At 50.0% G+C, this 15,858-nt stretch overlaps 3 protein-coding genes across 3 annotated transcripts; 2 read left to right on the top strand and 1 right to left on the bottom strand.

Moving 5' to 3' along the window:
• The first annotated feature begins 3,641 nt into the window (after positions 1-3,641).
• LOC125516391 (heptahelical transmembrane protein ADIPOR2) lies at positions 3,642-8,121 on the top strand. The gene is made up of 4 exons (XM_048681860.2): positions 3,642-4,098; positions 4,202-4,291; positions 5,106-5,151; positions 7,273-8,121. The coding sequence occupies exons 1-4, from the start codon at positions 3,809-3,811 to the stop codon at positions 7,939-7,941; spliced, it is 1,095 nt and encodes a 364-aa protein (XP_048537817.1). The 5' UTR covers positions 3,642-3,808; the 3' UTR covers positions 7,942-8,121.
• LOC125516390 (uncharacterized) lies at positions 7,985-10,384 on the bottom strand. The gene has a single exon (XM_048681859.2). It carries the CDS (start codon positions 10,182-10,184, stop codon positions 8,172-8,174), a length of 2,013 nt encoding a protein of 670 aa, XP_048537816.1. The 5' UTR covers positions 10,185-10,384; the 3' UTR covers positions 7,985-8,171.
• Positions 10,385-11,184: 800 nt separating this feature from the next.
• On the top strand, positions 11,185-15,000 carry LOC125516658 (serine/threonine-protein phosphatase 7 long form homolog). The gene is made up of 4 exons (XM_087527065.1): positions 11,185-11,336; positions 11,431-11,526; positions 11,929-12,013; positions 12,105-15,000. The coding sequence occupies exon 4, from the start codon at positions 13,810-13,812 to the stop codon at positions 14,998-15,000; it is 1,191 nt and encodes a 396-aa protein (XP_087383191.1). The 5' UTR covers positions 11,185-11,336; positions 11,431-11,526; positions 11,929-12,013; positions 12,105-13,809.
• The last annotated feature ends 858 nt before the right edge of the window (positions 15,001-15,858 follow it).

The following is a 15,858-nucleotide window of genomic DNA, read 5'->3' as shown; positions in this document are numbered from 1 at the left end:
GAGGCCTACAACGGAGCGCGACTATTTTTTGTTTTTTTTGTTGGGCCGCCGTCACCTTGTTTGATATGGGCTTTTTTTTAGAATACGAAGAGTCTAGCCCCAGAGTACATTAGATTGAGACGATAGCCTCCATCGAGTCTGTCACTCTCCTTTCGCATGTTCCCCTCCGCCTGTTGTCCCGTTCCCCTCCCATGTTCTTCCATTTTTCTGTTTGTTTTTATTTCGAAAACTAAAGCACATCGACTCGCAACTAGAGGAGGGGGTGGTGTATGTGTGTTTGTCGATGGCCCTAGTTACAACAATCGACTCGCAACTGAAGTTGTACCATCAACACACAACTAGGGGGCGGTGTCTATGTGTGTTTGTCGCGATCCCCAATTGCATGTCACGCATCGACTCGCGACTAAGGATGTGTGTGTTTGTCGAGGGCTCCCAGTTGCAAGTCAACCATCGACTCGCAACTGGGGGAGGGAGCGTTCTCAATGTGTGTTTGTTGAGGGTTCCTAGTTGCGAGCCAACCATTGACTCACAACTCGTGAAGGGGGAGGGGAGTTGAGTGTGTTTCTACGAGTCCAGTTGCATGTCAACCACTGACTCGCAACTAGGAATGTGTGTGTGTTTGTCGAGGGTCCACAGTTGCATGTCAACCATCACCTCGCAACTAAGGGTCTGTGTGTTTGTTGGGGCCCCTCAATTGCAAGCCGACCACCAACTCGCAACTAAGGGTGCTTTTGTGTGTTTGTTGTGGTCCCTAGTTGCATGTCAACCATCAACTCGCAACTAAGTGTGTGTGTGTGTGCGCGCGCGTTTGTGCGTGCGTGTGTTTCTATGGTGGCCCCCAGTTGCATGTCAACCATCGACTCACAAACTAGGTGTGTGTGTGTGTGTGTGTGTTTGTCGAGGGTCCCCAGTAGCAACCCGACCATCGACTCGCAACTAGGGGTGTGTGTGTGTTTGTCAAGGGTCCCTAGTTGCATGCCGAGCATCGACTCGCAACTAGGGGTGTGTGTGTTTGTCGAGTGTCACCAGTTGCATGCCGAGCATCGACTCGCAACTATGGGGTGTGTGTTTGTCGAGGGTCCCTAGTTGCATGTAAACCATCGACTCATAACTAGGGGTGTGTGTGTGTGTGTGTGTGTTTGTCGAGGGTCCCTAGTTGCATGTCAACCATGGACTCGCAACTAGGGGTGTGTGTGTTTGTCGAGGGTCCCTAGTTGCATGCCGAGTATCGACTCACAATTAGGGGCGGTGTTTGTGTGTTTTTGTCGCGGTCCCCAGTTGCATGTCGCCCATCGACTCACAACTAGGGGTTTGTGTGTTTGTCGAGGGTCCCTAGTTGCATGTTGAGCATCGACTCGCAACTAAAAGGGTGTATTTTATCGTGGCCCCTAGTTGCAAGCTGACCATCGACTCGCAACTAATTGTGTTTGTCGAGGGTCCCCATTTGCATGACGACCATCGACTCGCAACTAGGGTGTGTGTGTGTTTTGTCGTGGGTCCCCAGTTGCATGTCGACCATCGACTCGTGACTAAGGGGGTGTATGTGTTTGTTGACGGTCCCCAGTTGTAAGCCGATGATCGACTTGCAACTAGGGGTGTGTGTATTTGTTGAGGGTCCCCAGTTGCAAGCCGACCATCGACTCGCAACTAGGGGGTGTGTGTGTTTGTCAAGGGTCCACAGTTGCATGAAGACCATGGACTCGCAACTAGGGTTGTGTGTGTTTTTATCAAGGCTCCCCAGTTGTATGACGATCATCGACTCACAACTAGGTGGTGTGTGTGTTTTGTCATGGGTCCCCAGTTGCATGTCGACCATCGACTCGCAACTAAGGGTGTGTGTGTGTTTGTCGAGGGTCCCCAGTTACAAGCAGACCAACGACTCACAACTAGGGGTGTGTGTGTTTGTCGAGGTTCCTCAATTGCAAGCAGACTATTGACTCGCAACTAAGTGAGTCTGTGTCTGTCGAGGCTCCCCAGTTGCATGTCGACCGTCGACTCACAATTAAGGGTGTGTATATTTGTCGAGAGTCCCTAGTTGCATGCTGAGCATCGACTCACGACTAGGGGGTTGTGTTTTATCGTGGCCCATAGTTGCAAGCCGACCATCTACTCGCTACTAACGGTGTTTGTCGAGGGTCCTCAGTTGCATGTCGACCATCGACTCGCAACTAGGATGTGTGTGTGTTTGTCGGGGCCACCAGTTGCATGCCGACCATCGACTCGCAACTAGGGGTGTTTGTCGAGGGTCCCTAGTTGTATGTCAACCATCGACTCATAACTAGGGGTGTGTGTGTTTGTCGAGGGTCCCAGTTGCTTGTCAACCATCGACTCGTAACTACGGATGTGTGTGTGTGTGCGTGTGTGTGTGTGTGCGTGCGTGCGTGCGTGTTTGTCGAGAGTCCCCCGTTGCATGCCGAGCATTGACTCACAATTAGGGGTGCGTGTGTTTGTCGAGGGTCCCCAGTTGCATGCCGAGCATCGACTCGCAACTAGGGGGTGTGTTTGTCGAGGGTCCCCGGTTGCAAAAATGTTTGTAGTTGTAGAGATGATTTACTCTTGTAACAATGTTCTGAAGTACCTATTATTATTCAACTCCACCCTCGATATGCGATTGGGGGCCCGACTAATATTCTTCTTAGTTGCAACTTCATCCATGATACGCAACTAGGGTCTATTTTAAAATAACATGTTTCGAATTTGCAAATAATGTTCAAACCATGATTGTTTTAATCCACATATTTTTTTAATACATGAACATTTTCTAGTTTTTTTGACTAGTTTTTTATTTTTCCTCTTCTATTGTTTTATTTATTGTTAGACGTCAGTGTACATTTTAAAATTCTCCAGTGAGTATTTTGTAAAAGGTTCACCATATATACGTTAAAAAACATACACAATACATAGAAAATAAGTTCACTCTATATTAGAAGAAGGTCATCATATACTAAATATTTGTTCAATGTGTATTACAATTATGTTCACCGTACTTTTATAATTTGTTCAATGTGTATTAAAAACAATGTTCACCGTATATCCAAAAACAATCAGTGTGTTTTTTAATTTTTTTAGCATATATTAGAACTGAAAAAATACACCTGAAAGAAAAAAGAAAAAATAGGAAATAAAAGAAACAAAAGGAATAAAAAACACAAATCGTTATTACGTACAATCAGCTACAGGCAGTAGAGTAAGCATGCGTGTGATGGTGTGAGGCAAGCTGGGCCTTGCCCATGCGAGCGTTTCTATAGGCACGCTGGTCACACAAAAAAGAAAAGACAAGGCCCAGACGATACAATACCAAAAAAGAAAAACAACAAACAAACAAAAGGCTATAAACAGGTGATGATTTCAACTTATATGTGACATCGTTATATCACATTTAGATGAGTTTTAGACAGACCCTATATCCATATCCGTTTCTTTTCCTCTTTATTAAATCTGACGGTCATTAGGCGAGTAGCTGCGCCAAAAGCCCCCGGTAACCTCTGTAGCTTGACAAGCGTGTGCAAGGGAGGAAGAAATCCATGTGGGTGGCTCGCCCGTGCCTACACCCACCAGCAACATGACCGCACCACACCACCCCCGCGCCGCGCGCTCCCCGCCAAGATTCGCCAGGCGGCCTCGTCTCCTCCCATCCCATCCCATCCCCCTATAGCCTCCCTATAGTCAGTCCGCCTATAACACCACCACCACCACCTCCCGGGCTCCCCCGCACGAACCGCGGACCAGACACAGACAACCCCGACGCAGCCGCGCGCGCGCACGCAGCCGGAGAGAGAGGGAGAGGGAGAGGCACCGGCCCCATCGCATGGGAGCGCGGTCGACGGCGACCGCGGGGGAGGCGGTGGCGAGGCGGGGCGGCCGGAAGAAGGGAGCCATGGCGCCGTCGGTGGGCGGCGTGGAGGCGGCGTCCGCGGCGGCGGCGATGGCGGGCGGCCGGCGCAGCAGGGCCCCGCCGCGGCTGGTGGGCTACGAGGAGCTCCCCGAGTACCTTAAGGACAACGAGTACATCCGCGGCCACTACCGCGTCGAGTGGCCCATCCGCGACGCCCTCCTCAGCGCCTTCTCCTGGCACAACGAGACGCTCAACGTCTGGACGTGCGTCCGCGCCCCCCCTCCGATCCATCGACATGTTCCGCACGAATTGACCAATCGATCGGCCAATCCGTTGATCTGACATGGCGCCGTGTGATTTCCGCAGGCATTTGGGCGGGTTCCTGCTGTTCCTGGCGCTCGCCGTCGCCGGCGGCGGCCCGGAGGCCGCCCACGACGCCGCGCCGGGGATCATGAGGTACGCACCACCTACACTGCAGAACACACGACTTGACTTTCCTTTTCTCTCTGTCCACCGAAATAAGAAAATGATTGTTTCCGTTCGTTCATCAAACTTTAATAATGGTTCGATCGCCTCTGACTCCCACTCCCTTGCACGTGATTAGCGGGCGCTCCCGGCTTTGAAACTTGAAACGGTCTTCCAAGCAAACGCGAATCAACTCACCACCGCAGCTCACACGTCACACGGGAAAAAACCTCGAATTTGTTTCGCGGGCAGTTGGTGGTGTGTTCGGAGAGCGCGCACGTCACACACAACCCCCGCTCACGCCGGACGTGTGCGCTCTCGTTCCATCAACCGAACGCACGCGCGCGCGCAATCACACGTTCGTTCACTACCGACTCTTTCTGCATTGCTGATGCTAAGCTCCAAGTCTCCAACTGGCCGCGAGTACACTTTAATTCCAATGCAAGATTATGCTAGATGCTGCCGTGTGAGATGTGGCAAGAGCGCACCGTCCTAAGCAGCAATCGCATGCGTGAGAGCCACACCAAACGAACGAGGACATGGCCCGTGCATTATCCGCCTCACACGTCTTATCGTCATGCCGGAGCACTTTGCAAATGCAGTGCTGGCATTGGTCGGTTGGCGCAAATCACAGATTTGTTGGGGTGTTCCAAGTCTGAGACGGTCCTTCCTCTTAGTCTTTGATAATTTGATTGATTGATGTTCCTTTCCCACCAAGGTGCCATGGCAACCTAGTACTGCACTACTGCTACTACTTTGTTCATGAAAAGGCCCTCTAGTTACGTGCCGTTCATTTTTCTCGCAGGTTCGTGGTGGGATCAGCTAATTCGTCGTGGAAGAGCGATCAATCGGTAAGAAACGCATCTTTTTTTTAGCACCAGTACAGACATCTAAGAGATACTAGTACCTTATCTTGTCTCCGTATAATTTTTCCAGCATTGCATATTTTTCTCTCACAACTGTAGTCCCCAAGATTCTGGGACAGATGGTGCTAGATAGCATGATTAGTTAATTCATACGAGTTCTATCAAGGTGACTATGACTAGCCTAATTATTCAGTTAGCACTAGTGTAGTGCCACCAATGATTTAAATACAACTGCACCGAGTGAGTACTATGTAATAATGTCATCATGTAGATCCCCACCACGCAGAAAGAGACATGCATGGACAGCTGTGTATATGAGCTGCCCACATGATCATCGTTTGATCCATGTCCTCACACTATAGTGTAGAGGATGCACTACAATTGGTCAAGCAACTATGCACAGATGCGAACAACAGGTCAAATCAGCTCCCTGTAGATAGCTCTCTAATCATCAACCATGGAATTTAATTTGCTCAGAGAATTGTACTTGCTCCCGTAATACCGCGAGACGTATTTTCACCGGGCGAGTCTCTTTGTTTTACAAGATTATAAAAGCGTGGTAATTAGAAAAAAAAATAGACTTGAGATGCCATAGTAAATCTTACAGAACTACTCCCTCCATCCGAAAATTCTTGTCATCAAAATGGATAAAAGATAGAAAAACAAGAGCATGTCTTTGAAGTTGTCTGATTGTATCATAGGAGAAATATAGGAATATGTCGTAAAAGTTATCCGGTTGCAGCACATGAAAAATGCGCGAAGCCTGCAACATTGCTAAAGGATATTAGATGAATTTCATAGTTGTCACTTACACAAAAACAAAATAAATCCCATAAGAAGGGACCCAATGGAAGTCTCCTCTTGGAATTGCATACGGTTTTTCATTAATAGAAAATAAACAAGTTGTAGAGGTGAAAAAATAAGAATAGAATCCTAGAAATTACTTTGAAGTAAAATGACCTCACACACTAAAAATTCATTAGGTAGAATGGTCGTAATGTCCTTCCATCCGATGGGGTTGGGATCCTCTGCTGTAACAACAATGCTGTTATGATCACTGTTGCATGGACCTCTACCCCATGTGTGGGTGGTGGTTAGTGATGAGCCCGCAAGATCATGTCCTACATATTTTAATTTATTTTACTTATTCATTTTATTTTGAAAACGGGCAAAAGATCGTGTCCTACATATCCTTCCACTTATCTCTAACCAACCCGGAATCATGAAATGTGGAATTAATCAAAACCAAAGAAGTGTGTGACTCCATTTATCTTGACCAACCATAGTATAGAGAGTTTAAGAAAACTCAAAGGTTGAGGGATTTACCAGAGGAAATTCACTAAATTGCCCTTCCATTTAAGTGTTCTGAAATAGCACTGACGAATAATTCGTGTGGATGATACAAATAAGGTGAGAATATGTACAATGACATTAGAAAAATAAGTATGAATGTAGGAGGTAGAGGTACTACTAGATTAATGATAAGATCGGCTCCATCTTCCGATAGGTTCTTCTGTGCTAAGGACAACTCGTGAGTGGTGAGTCCTTTCCTGATCCCTGTCCTGGTCGACGGCAACCTGACCAACCGACCAGAACCAAGGAGCCATGTGTAGTTGTGCACTTCGAATCTAGTTCACCTTCTGCTGCAACGTAACATCACGTGTAGTCGTCTTGTTCAGAACAGACACGCTGCCTCTGTGTGTTTGCACAAAATCTCGCTTCCTCAATCACATTCACTCTGCATGCAAGAGAAGAAGTAGACGGTTCTTTGGTCACCCTTTTCGAAAAAAAAAGACGGTTCTTTGGTTGCAACATTTTCACGTTTGCTCACCTGCAAGAAGCAGCGTCGCTTTCAGCTACTTCTTCGGTCTGAACTCAAATTGGTTCTGTTGAGCAGACAAGACCAAGTGGCAAAATCTTTCTGGTCATCTTATCGTTGATTTCTGCGTCCGGCGACGAATCTGTCCGGGCCATTTACACTACCCGCAAAGCACTACTCGAAATATTCTCTCGCCAAAATGTGATAGTAGTAGTGTAATTTTAGATGCTAGACTGAGATTTTTCTGTTCAAATGATTAGCGCGCGCTAACAGTGGCGTTGGTGCAGGGCCTGCCGGGCCATGACGCAGCGGCGGCGGCCCTGGGCGGGCACGGGGTGCCGCGGTGGCCGCGGATGGTGTTCCTCGTGGGCGCCATGGCGTGCCTGGCCATCAGCGCGACGGCGCACCTCCTCGCGTGCCACTCGCGCCGCGCCACCGTCGTCTTCTGGCAGCTGGACTACGCCGGCATCTCCATCATGATCGTCGCCTCCTTCGTCCCGCCCGTGTACTACGCGTTCCTCTGCCACCCGCCCGCGCGCGTCGCCTACCTCTCCGCCATCACCGTCCTCGGCGCGCTCGTCGTGGCCGTGCTGCTCTCGCCGTCGTGCTCCTCGCCGCGGTACCGCCGCCTCCGCGCCACGCTGTTCCTCGCCATGGGGATGTCCGGCGTCATCCCGGCGGTGCACGCGCTCTGGATCAACTGGGGCCACACCGCGTGCTACCTGGCCCTCGGGCTGGAGGTGGCCATGGGGCTCGCCTACGCCGTCGGCGCCTGGTTCTACGTCAGCCGCGTGCCGGAGAAGTGGCGCCCCGGCGTCTTCGACGTCGTCGGCCACAGCCACCAGATCTTCCACGTCTTCGTGCTCGTCGGTGCCATCACGCACTACGTCGCCGTCGCCGTGCTGCTCGACTGGCGGGAGAAGGCGGCCGTCTCGTGCGGCGGCACGGCGTCGTAGGCGGCTTGTTGGAACTTGGAACAAGAAATTGTGACCGGTGTCATTCGAGAATCATTGGACGATTCGAATGTATTAGTAGTGAGCTAGTAGTAGCAATGTGCTTAATTTAGTGGCAGCGTGTGAACTTGTGATTTGACATATGCAAATGCAATACAGTTGATGAGATTGCGCCGCTTTTTAGTGCATACAGCTTCATACATATGGAAGTTTTTGTTTTGCCGCTGTCTTCTTCAGTCGAAAACGGTGAGCTTGTCGTACTCCGGGCCGACGATGGCCTTCTCCATGATGGTCCTCGGGGTGACGATGCCGCCGCCGTCGAGGAACAGCTTGAGCAAGTTCTTGGAGAAGCCGCTGACCAGCGCCACCCCTTGCTGGCCGGACATCACCGGCACGGCCTTGGAGTACGCCAGGTTCCAGAACACTATCTCTGGCACGGCCGAGCCGTACCCGGCTTCCAAGAACTTCCTCACGATCGCCTCGTAGTCTGTCTCCCACGGATGAGCCGACGCCTGGTCGAACTCCATGTCGCTGAACACCAACACCCGCCGCACCATCCTCTCCGGCGGCAGACCGGCGGCCACGGCCACGTCCAGGATCTTGTCAAACACTGCCTGGAAGTTCGTGTTCATGCCCCACTCCATGGCGCGCACGAAGCTCACCTTCTCGGAGAGGGTGTCGCCGGTGATCAAGTGGATCTCCGGGCGCTCGCTGAAGGTGATCACGCGGCCGCGCCACGGGTCGTCCGTGAGTTCGGACACGAGGAGGCCGAGCGCCACGCAGACGTCCATGGGCAAGCCGGACATGCTGCCCGACACGTCGCACACGGCCACGCAGTTGGTGAGCTTGCCGAGGGCGCGCAGTTGGTGAGCTTGCCGATCGCTGCGGGCCACGCAGTTGGTGAGCTTGCCGAGGGCGCGCATGTCGTCGACCATGCGCCGCCACTGCATGTCGGCCACGCCGGTGCCAGCACCGTCGCCGTCCTCGCCGAGGGACTCGATGATCTGGTGAGGGAGCAGCGCGCCCGCAGCGATCCGCTTCTTGCCCGACTTGACATCGGCGAGGTAAGCGTTGAAGCGCTCGGCGTCGTGCTTGAGGAAGACGGCCTGGTAGTTCTTCATGGCCACGGAGGCAACGCGCGTGTACACGACCGATTCCCACGCGCGCGCCGACATGAAGACCTCGGGGAGCTGTAGCGCGCGGCGGAGCGGCACGAGCACCGTCCTACGGAGGCGCTCGCGCGCGCGATAAGCATAATGCCCGTCCAGGAGATCATCGGTCAGCTCCAGCGACGAGCCTCTGGGGAAGAGGCGTCGCGCGACGGCCTCGCAGAGGAGAGTGGAGCGGTCGTACGACGAGCCTAGCGACGGGCACCACTTCGCCGCGAGCGAGAGCTCCCGGACGTCGCCGTTGGCGAGCTTGCGCATGTCCTCCACGAGGAGGCTGGCAAACAGATCGGCCGTGCGGTCGTGCAGGAGCCGGTACGTGGGGTCGCAGAAGTACCGCCGAATCGCCGTCGCAGCGGTATCCACCCTCTTGCTCCGGCGCGACACGGCCGCCGCAGCCGATAGCTCCCGGTCGTGCCGCAGCTTTGCCGCGAGACGCTCCTCCGCCGTGCCGACGCGCGCAGCACGGTCCACCTTGGGGCGCGGCCTGCGCTTGCGGAAGTTGCGGGTGCGCCCGAGTGAGTCGCGGCAGCGCCCGAGGCCAAAGGGGCCGCGGCGGCCGGTGGCAAGGAGGGCCGTCCTCCTTTCTGCTTTGTTGGAGACGCCGCCGCGCACGATCCGGTGGAGCAGCTCGGGGAGATCCTTGAGGTAGCCGAAGGTGGCGACGGAGGCGGCGTTGCGCGCGAGCGTGGCGGGGTGGCGGGCGTGGAGCCAGAGCGCGGCGGCGTAGAAACTTTCGCGGTCGGACTTGCCGGAGCCCCGCACGCCGCGGAGGTTGGCGACCAGGCGGAGCGCGGTGGACGGGTCGGCGGCCCACGCGGCGGCGAGGAGCCTGGCCACGGTGGCGGCCGGCGTGGCGGGCAACACGCGGAAGAAGAAGTCGAGGCAGGGGTCCCCCGAGGACGGGAACGTCGGCGACCGTTTCTTCGTGCGCGTCTTCCCCGCTGGCCCCAGCGCGCCACTCTCCTTCTTCACGTTGCAATGTTTCGGGTATGAGAACGCCTCGTCGGTCGGCGCCGCCACCGTGATCATCGCGGCATGGCGAGCCTCCGGCGGGCCGAGTAGTCTGTAGTCCACCATCAAGGCCAGGACAGTTTGAACCGGAAAGGGTGCAGGCTCGGAAATATATGGTGTGAAGTTTCGTGGCAGGCAAGGAGACTGCCATCGTGCCCGTCCATGGCCACGGCGGCTCAGCTGCCGATTTTGACGACGAAGGCGAGGACTCCTTGGAGATCGCCAGTTCTATCCTTTGGACGAAGGCGAGGAATCCGTACTCTGTTCTGTTGCGTTGTGTGGATCAAGGAAATGATTTTTTTTTTCAAAAGGACCCCTTGCCGAACGCTATTGCTAAAAAGGACTATTTGCAGATAAAAATATCAAAAAGACCCCCTCACTAGTGGCGGCAGGCGTGACAAGCGACACGTGGCACCTGCCGCCACGCCAGGAGGCGGTGGGCCCTGCCGCCACCGCAGGAGGCGGCCGCGCGGGGCACAACGGTTCTCGCACAGTGGAGCAGCTGGGACGGAACGGGCCAGGAGTGGTGGGCCCGGCCGCCACTAGGTGAGGCGGCCACTGTCGCCGTTGTCGCTCTCGGGCCGACAGGCCGTGCTGCTGCGGGCCCAACGTGTGGGCCACGCCGCCGCTGCAGCAGGCGGCATCCCTGTTGCTGCACGCGTGACAGTGCTGATTCCCGTGCTGACGGCGCAGATTTTCATGGGCGCTGATTCCACGGTTCCTTGTTTTGCTTTGTGCCACAAGTTTTGATGATCTGGAATCAGATTCCCGCGTAAACTTTGTAGTACTGATTGCTACGTAGACGACACTGATTAAAGCGGTGCGCGATTCTCGCTTCCGTCTATTGCTCCAGCCAAAGCGACAGCACTCAGGCGTGCTGATTTCAACGCGTGTTTTCCTGCCCCACACTCGAGAGCGTTGTTGTTGCTGTGTGTGATGAGACACCGCGATGCTGGAATCCGATGCCGCGGTAGGTGAGTTCTGGCTCGTTCTGCCGACAATACAGTGGTCCTCTTCTTTTTAAACGTACATCCGCGGCTCCGTGCGCATATACTCTCTCTCGCATATCTCTGGTTGACTTCTCTGCCTCTCTGCTCTCTCTAATTGTAGAAGAATACACAAGCCAAAGAAAAACTTGATAGCCACTTTCACTCGTGATTTTGGCCGATTTAGAATTGGATTTCGAAGATGATGAAGTTGAAGAAAAGATAGATTATGGTAAGATCTATCCATTTTTGTTGGTTTCGTTCGCATGCATGATGTTTTCATTCTGTTTGATTAGTTTCTAAGTGTGTATTCTCTGTTGTTTTAGGCATAATTTTAGCACTTGGAGGAGTCATCTGGAGTCATTTAGAGCTTGAGGAGTAGGATTTGCGTAGCGAAGTGAACAACGAAGTTGAAGATCAAGGTATGAGCTTTGCAATGCATGGAATTTTTTGTGCATGCATGATGGTAATTAGTTAGTCTTTTAGCTCGTCATTAGCTATGCGATATTAGTGCTTAGAGGTTAGAAATAATTTCAGACGACAAATACAACATTTATAATATTTTTTTAGAAGAGTAGGTTGAAGATGTTGTATCTATGTTAGGTGCATCCATTAGTATTGACATGCGAGAAATCTTAATACGGTAATTAAGAAAAAAGCTTGTGCTGTAATTGTTCATTGCATGTGGCATGTTATTTCATGTGGTATGTTTATTAATAAGTCTATAGTTAGGAAGCTGTAGGTCTACTTTGTTATGTCGCAATAACCTTATTTTTTATATGTTAAGATTATGTACTAATGTACTTGATGATGTATGTAATTAGGTAAAATAATTCATCTTAGTAGCAAACAAGGAGGAGATGACGTGATTGAAGAAATTGTGTTTCCATCTTCGCCGTCCCTTTTGAGGTGATGACCACATACATGCAAGTGCTATTATCATACTTTCGATAGTAGAAAGAAAAATCCGTGTGTAATATTGATGTTCATGTGATAATAGGTTGACTCCGTTCATATAGTACTGGTGACGGAAATTTATTCGAACTATTTGGACTCTTAATTGCATTCGCAAGCACATCCATATTGGAGCTAAGGTATAAAATGACACCGTAATATTGTTAATATTTTTTATATTAATGTACTGTTGTGAATAATGTGCATGCCGTTGCAAATATTATTATTTGTAAATAAATGATTGCTATCGTATGATATGCAAAATTTATATAAAGCCGGAAGAAATTAAATGTTTTACTCATATGATATTAAAATGTTATTATCATACTATTATGTTTAGTGGTTATTTGTCATAACCTATTATAAGAAAATTAGTTTTTACTAATAGTCGTTTTTACTCTTGTAGACGAGTTTGAGAAAAAATAGATCTTTAAATACCCACTAACCAAACAACCCCTTAAAGTCTAAGCAAATGATTCTAGAAACAAACAGAATATTTGTAACGAAAATACGGTTATTATTTTAGTCGTATGATATGTAAATTTTGTCATCTTTACTAAATGTTCAGTTACTAATTATTTGAAATGTAGACATGTATGGTGGTTAGGTACTATGGAAAATTTAGTAGTGTACTATGGGAACGTCTTACGCGACGGTCCTTTCGGGGTGGATGTGTCCTTGTGCGAGTCGACTACAGTTGTAGTGAGAGACATGGTCAACGTGGGTTACACAGTAGTTAGAAGGTGCATCCGAGCGGTGTTTGGCCCAGGGATGCAGGAAAAAAATGACAATGGAGGCCTTCATCGTTGACAGAAGAAATGATGGGACAGTTGCCCGTTGGGGTTTGCGGCCTGCCACAGGTGATTGGTCATGGGGGTCGTACATGAGGTTTGCAAGCAATCCCTATCACAGCCCTAATTGAAGAAACTTGGAACCGGACCCTGTCATACTTTGCAGACAGGGTCACCGTCGCCAAAGCACAAGTTGAATTGAACAAGCCATGGTCCAAAAAGATGCAAAGACATCTGGACGAGAAGGCAAAGAAGTCCCAAAATCATGGCTGCAGGAAAGTGGACGCACTTAGGAATAAGTGGGAGGTCAATGTGCGAGCTAAGTACGTTAAGGGTCACCATAGAGGATCAAATGGCTCAACCTCCTGTGAGTGCACTTGTAACAAGCCCAAGCTTGAGGGCTACCCTTGCAGTCATGTGCTCCGGGCGGCTGCTAATCAAAAAATCAGCGTCGAGCCATACATATCGCCATACTTCAACATGTACAATCTGTACAACACTTGGAACGGTGAGTTCTGGGCTTGGGGCATTGATATGAACTACAAAATGTTGTGGCCAGATGGGCCGAAATGGGTTCTGAACGCCGACTTGATGAGAACCGCAAAGGGACGACGTCAGTTTAGGCGTCATCGCAATGACATGGACGATAGCCAGATGGGAGAACCAAGGCGATGCCGCGTTTGCAGGTGTCCTGGACATTCACGCAGAGAATGCCCGTATCGAGCCACCAACAACGCATGATGTTGATATATATGTACTTGCTATGTCTATTTATATTTCTACTTGTTATGTGTACTTATATTAAATTTAAATTGAATCTCTTTGTATTATTGTACTCGTGATGTTAACTTCAGATAATTAATGTAAATCGTATCTCTTTGTATTTTTTAAGTTAATTTTGATTTGCATTTGTATTTGCGTCTTCCTCGTAATTTATATTTGTATGTTTGTGTGGAGATTATGGGTGAAGTGCCAGTGCTTTTGCAGGGGCCCAATGACGCTGGCCACCGTTGCCACCTATTTTTGAACCCAAATACTAAGCATAATTATCGGCCTTTCAGACTTCGAACCATAAAGAAAACATCGCCAATACACAATGCTTTCCTTGCTCACCTTGACGCTTATGGACTACAAGATTTTGCTAGGCTCACATCATGCGACGACCAAGTACGTTCGGACCCATCCCTTTTGACATCCCTCGTTGACCGGTGGAGACCTGAAACCCACACCTTTCACTTTCGTTTTGGGGAGCTTGCACCTACACTGAAAGATGTTTCTATGATCACTGCTCTACCAATTAGAGGCGAGCCGTTAGTCTCTCCACGAGTGTATCCATCTTGGGCATTAGATATAGAATCCCGTCTTGGGATGGAAATACCAGAATCACAACGTTCTGGTGGCCCTCGGGGCATCCCACTCGTCTGGCTTCATGATAACTTTCGTATTTTATCTAGCTTCGCCAATGAGGAGACGAGAAAAAGACATCTGTTTGCGTATTTGTTGTGGCTCCTCAAGACTCTGTTTCCAAATTCACATGGGGACGTTGTTGTCCCTGGTCTCATCTACATTGTAGAGAATATGGTAGATGAACCTTTACCCGAGCAGCCAAAATACAGCTTCGGTTCTGCCATGCTATCTCATACATACAGAGGCTTGTGTGATGCCACGCAAAAAACCTCTTTCGCACAAAAATCTCCATTACTTTGTGTCGCATATGAGTTTCTACAGTTGTGGTCCTGGGAATACCTCCCTGTAGGACGACCTCGTATAGTACAACCCGTACACCCATACGACTTTAGCGAGTGTGGCAGCGCAACTATGGCCACCAGCTGGACAAAGGCACGGAAACGTTGGTCTCCAGATATTGCGAAAAATTGTTACCCTATGTACCACCAGCAGTTTGAGATACTTGATGAGGCAGAAGTCACATGGAACCCGTGGACTCAGGACCATCTACAAATGGTCTTTGCTGCTCGACACTTCACACCAGGCATGTTGAGCGATAGTGCATTCTGGCTGACTCGCTGCAACTTATTGTTCCTGTGGTGTGTTGAGCCTTACAACCCAGAGCGTGTAATGAGACAGTTCAGTCTCTATCAAGAAATTCCACCACCTTTTCCAAGACGTATCGACGAGGAAACCCATAAGTAAGATGTGACATCCCTAAATAGTTAGTGTCATTTTTAATTTACTAAACTCACACTTTGTTACATAATTTGCAGGCTAACCAATATGGGCAGGGGTTGGAGTTTATACGATTGGAGGGAACAGAACATTCATTGGATACACAAGTGGGAAAATGAAGCGCTAGCAGATATAGTGCATCAACATAGGTATATTTTATTTACATTATTTTATTACGATGATCATATGATGCGTGAAGATGCTTTGCTTTCATCACAATGGTTTATGTAATTATTTAATTTTGCAGACTGTACGATGGAAGTACAGATCAAGCGTACAAGCAGTGGTACTGCATGAACACACGTGCTAGCCTGGCCAGTCAGCCAACTACTGTACCAACACATCTCACATAGGAGGAGCAGGCGCGAAGACATATTGAGCTGCATGCAGCTTACTATCGTGACCAGATGGTAATCACTTGTAACTTTTTTAGGTCCATCATTTCATAATCATTTGAACTAAATAATATCCAAATATTGTTCAGCTTGAACATTGCAACGAATTAGGGCAGATGGCTATGGATAGCATGCCGGTCCAGGGCCCAGCTCGCAAGTCATTCCAGAAAAGTTTTCAACAATACGTTGCAACAAAGTTCAGATGTGGTAGAGGCAACAACATTGTCACTGGAGCGTACAACTTGCTGATAGCGAGGTCAGCCAGACCGAGTGCGGCACCGTCGTCCAGACCGAGCGAGGCGCGTATGAGCCATGGGCAGTGGGGGAGGGTCCGAGTACTAGAACGACATTGCCACGACATGACTCATCTCTGCCACTGCATCGCTCTTCTTCGGTGCAGCTTCGTCAGGGGCTGACATCTCAGGACCAT

This window comes from Triticum urartu, chromosome 6A (assembly GCF_056163025.1).
Source record: "Triticum urartu cultivar PI428250 chromosome 6A, HENAU_Tu73, whole genome shotgun sequence".
In the NCBI taxonomy this organism is placed as follows: domain Eukaryota; kingdom Viridiplantae; phylum Streptophyta; class Magnoliopsida; order Poales; family Poaceae; genus Triticum; species Triticum urartu.
The sequence above is the reverse complement of the archived record's forward strand: the minus strand, read 5'-3'. Positions and strand labels throughout refer to the sequence as shown.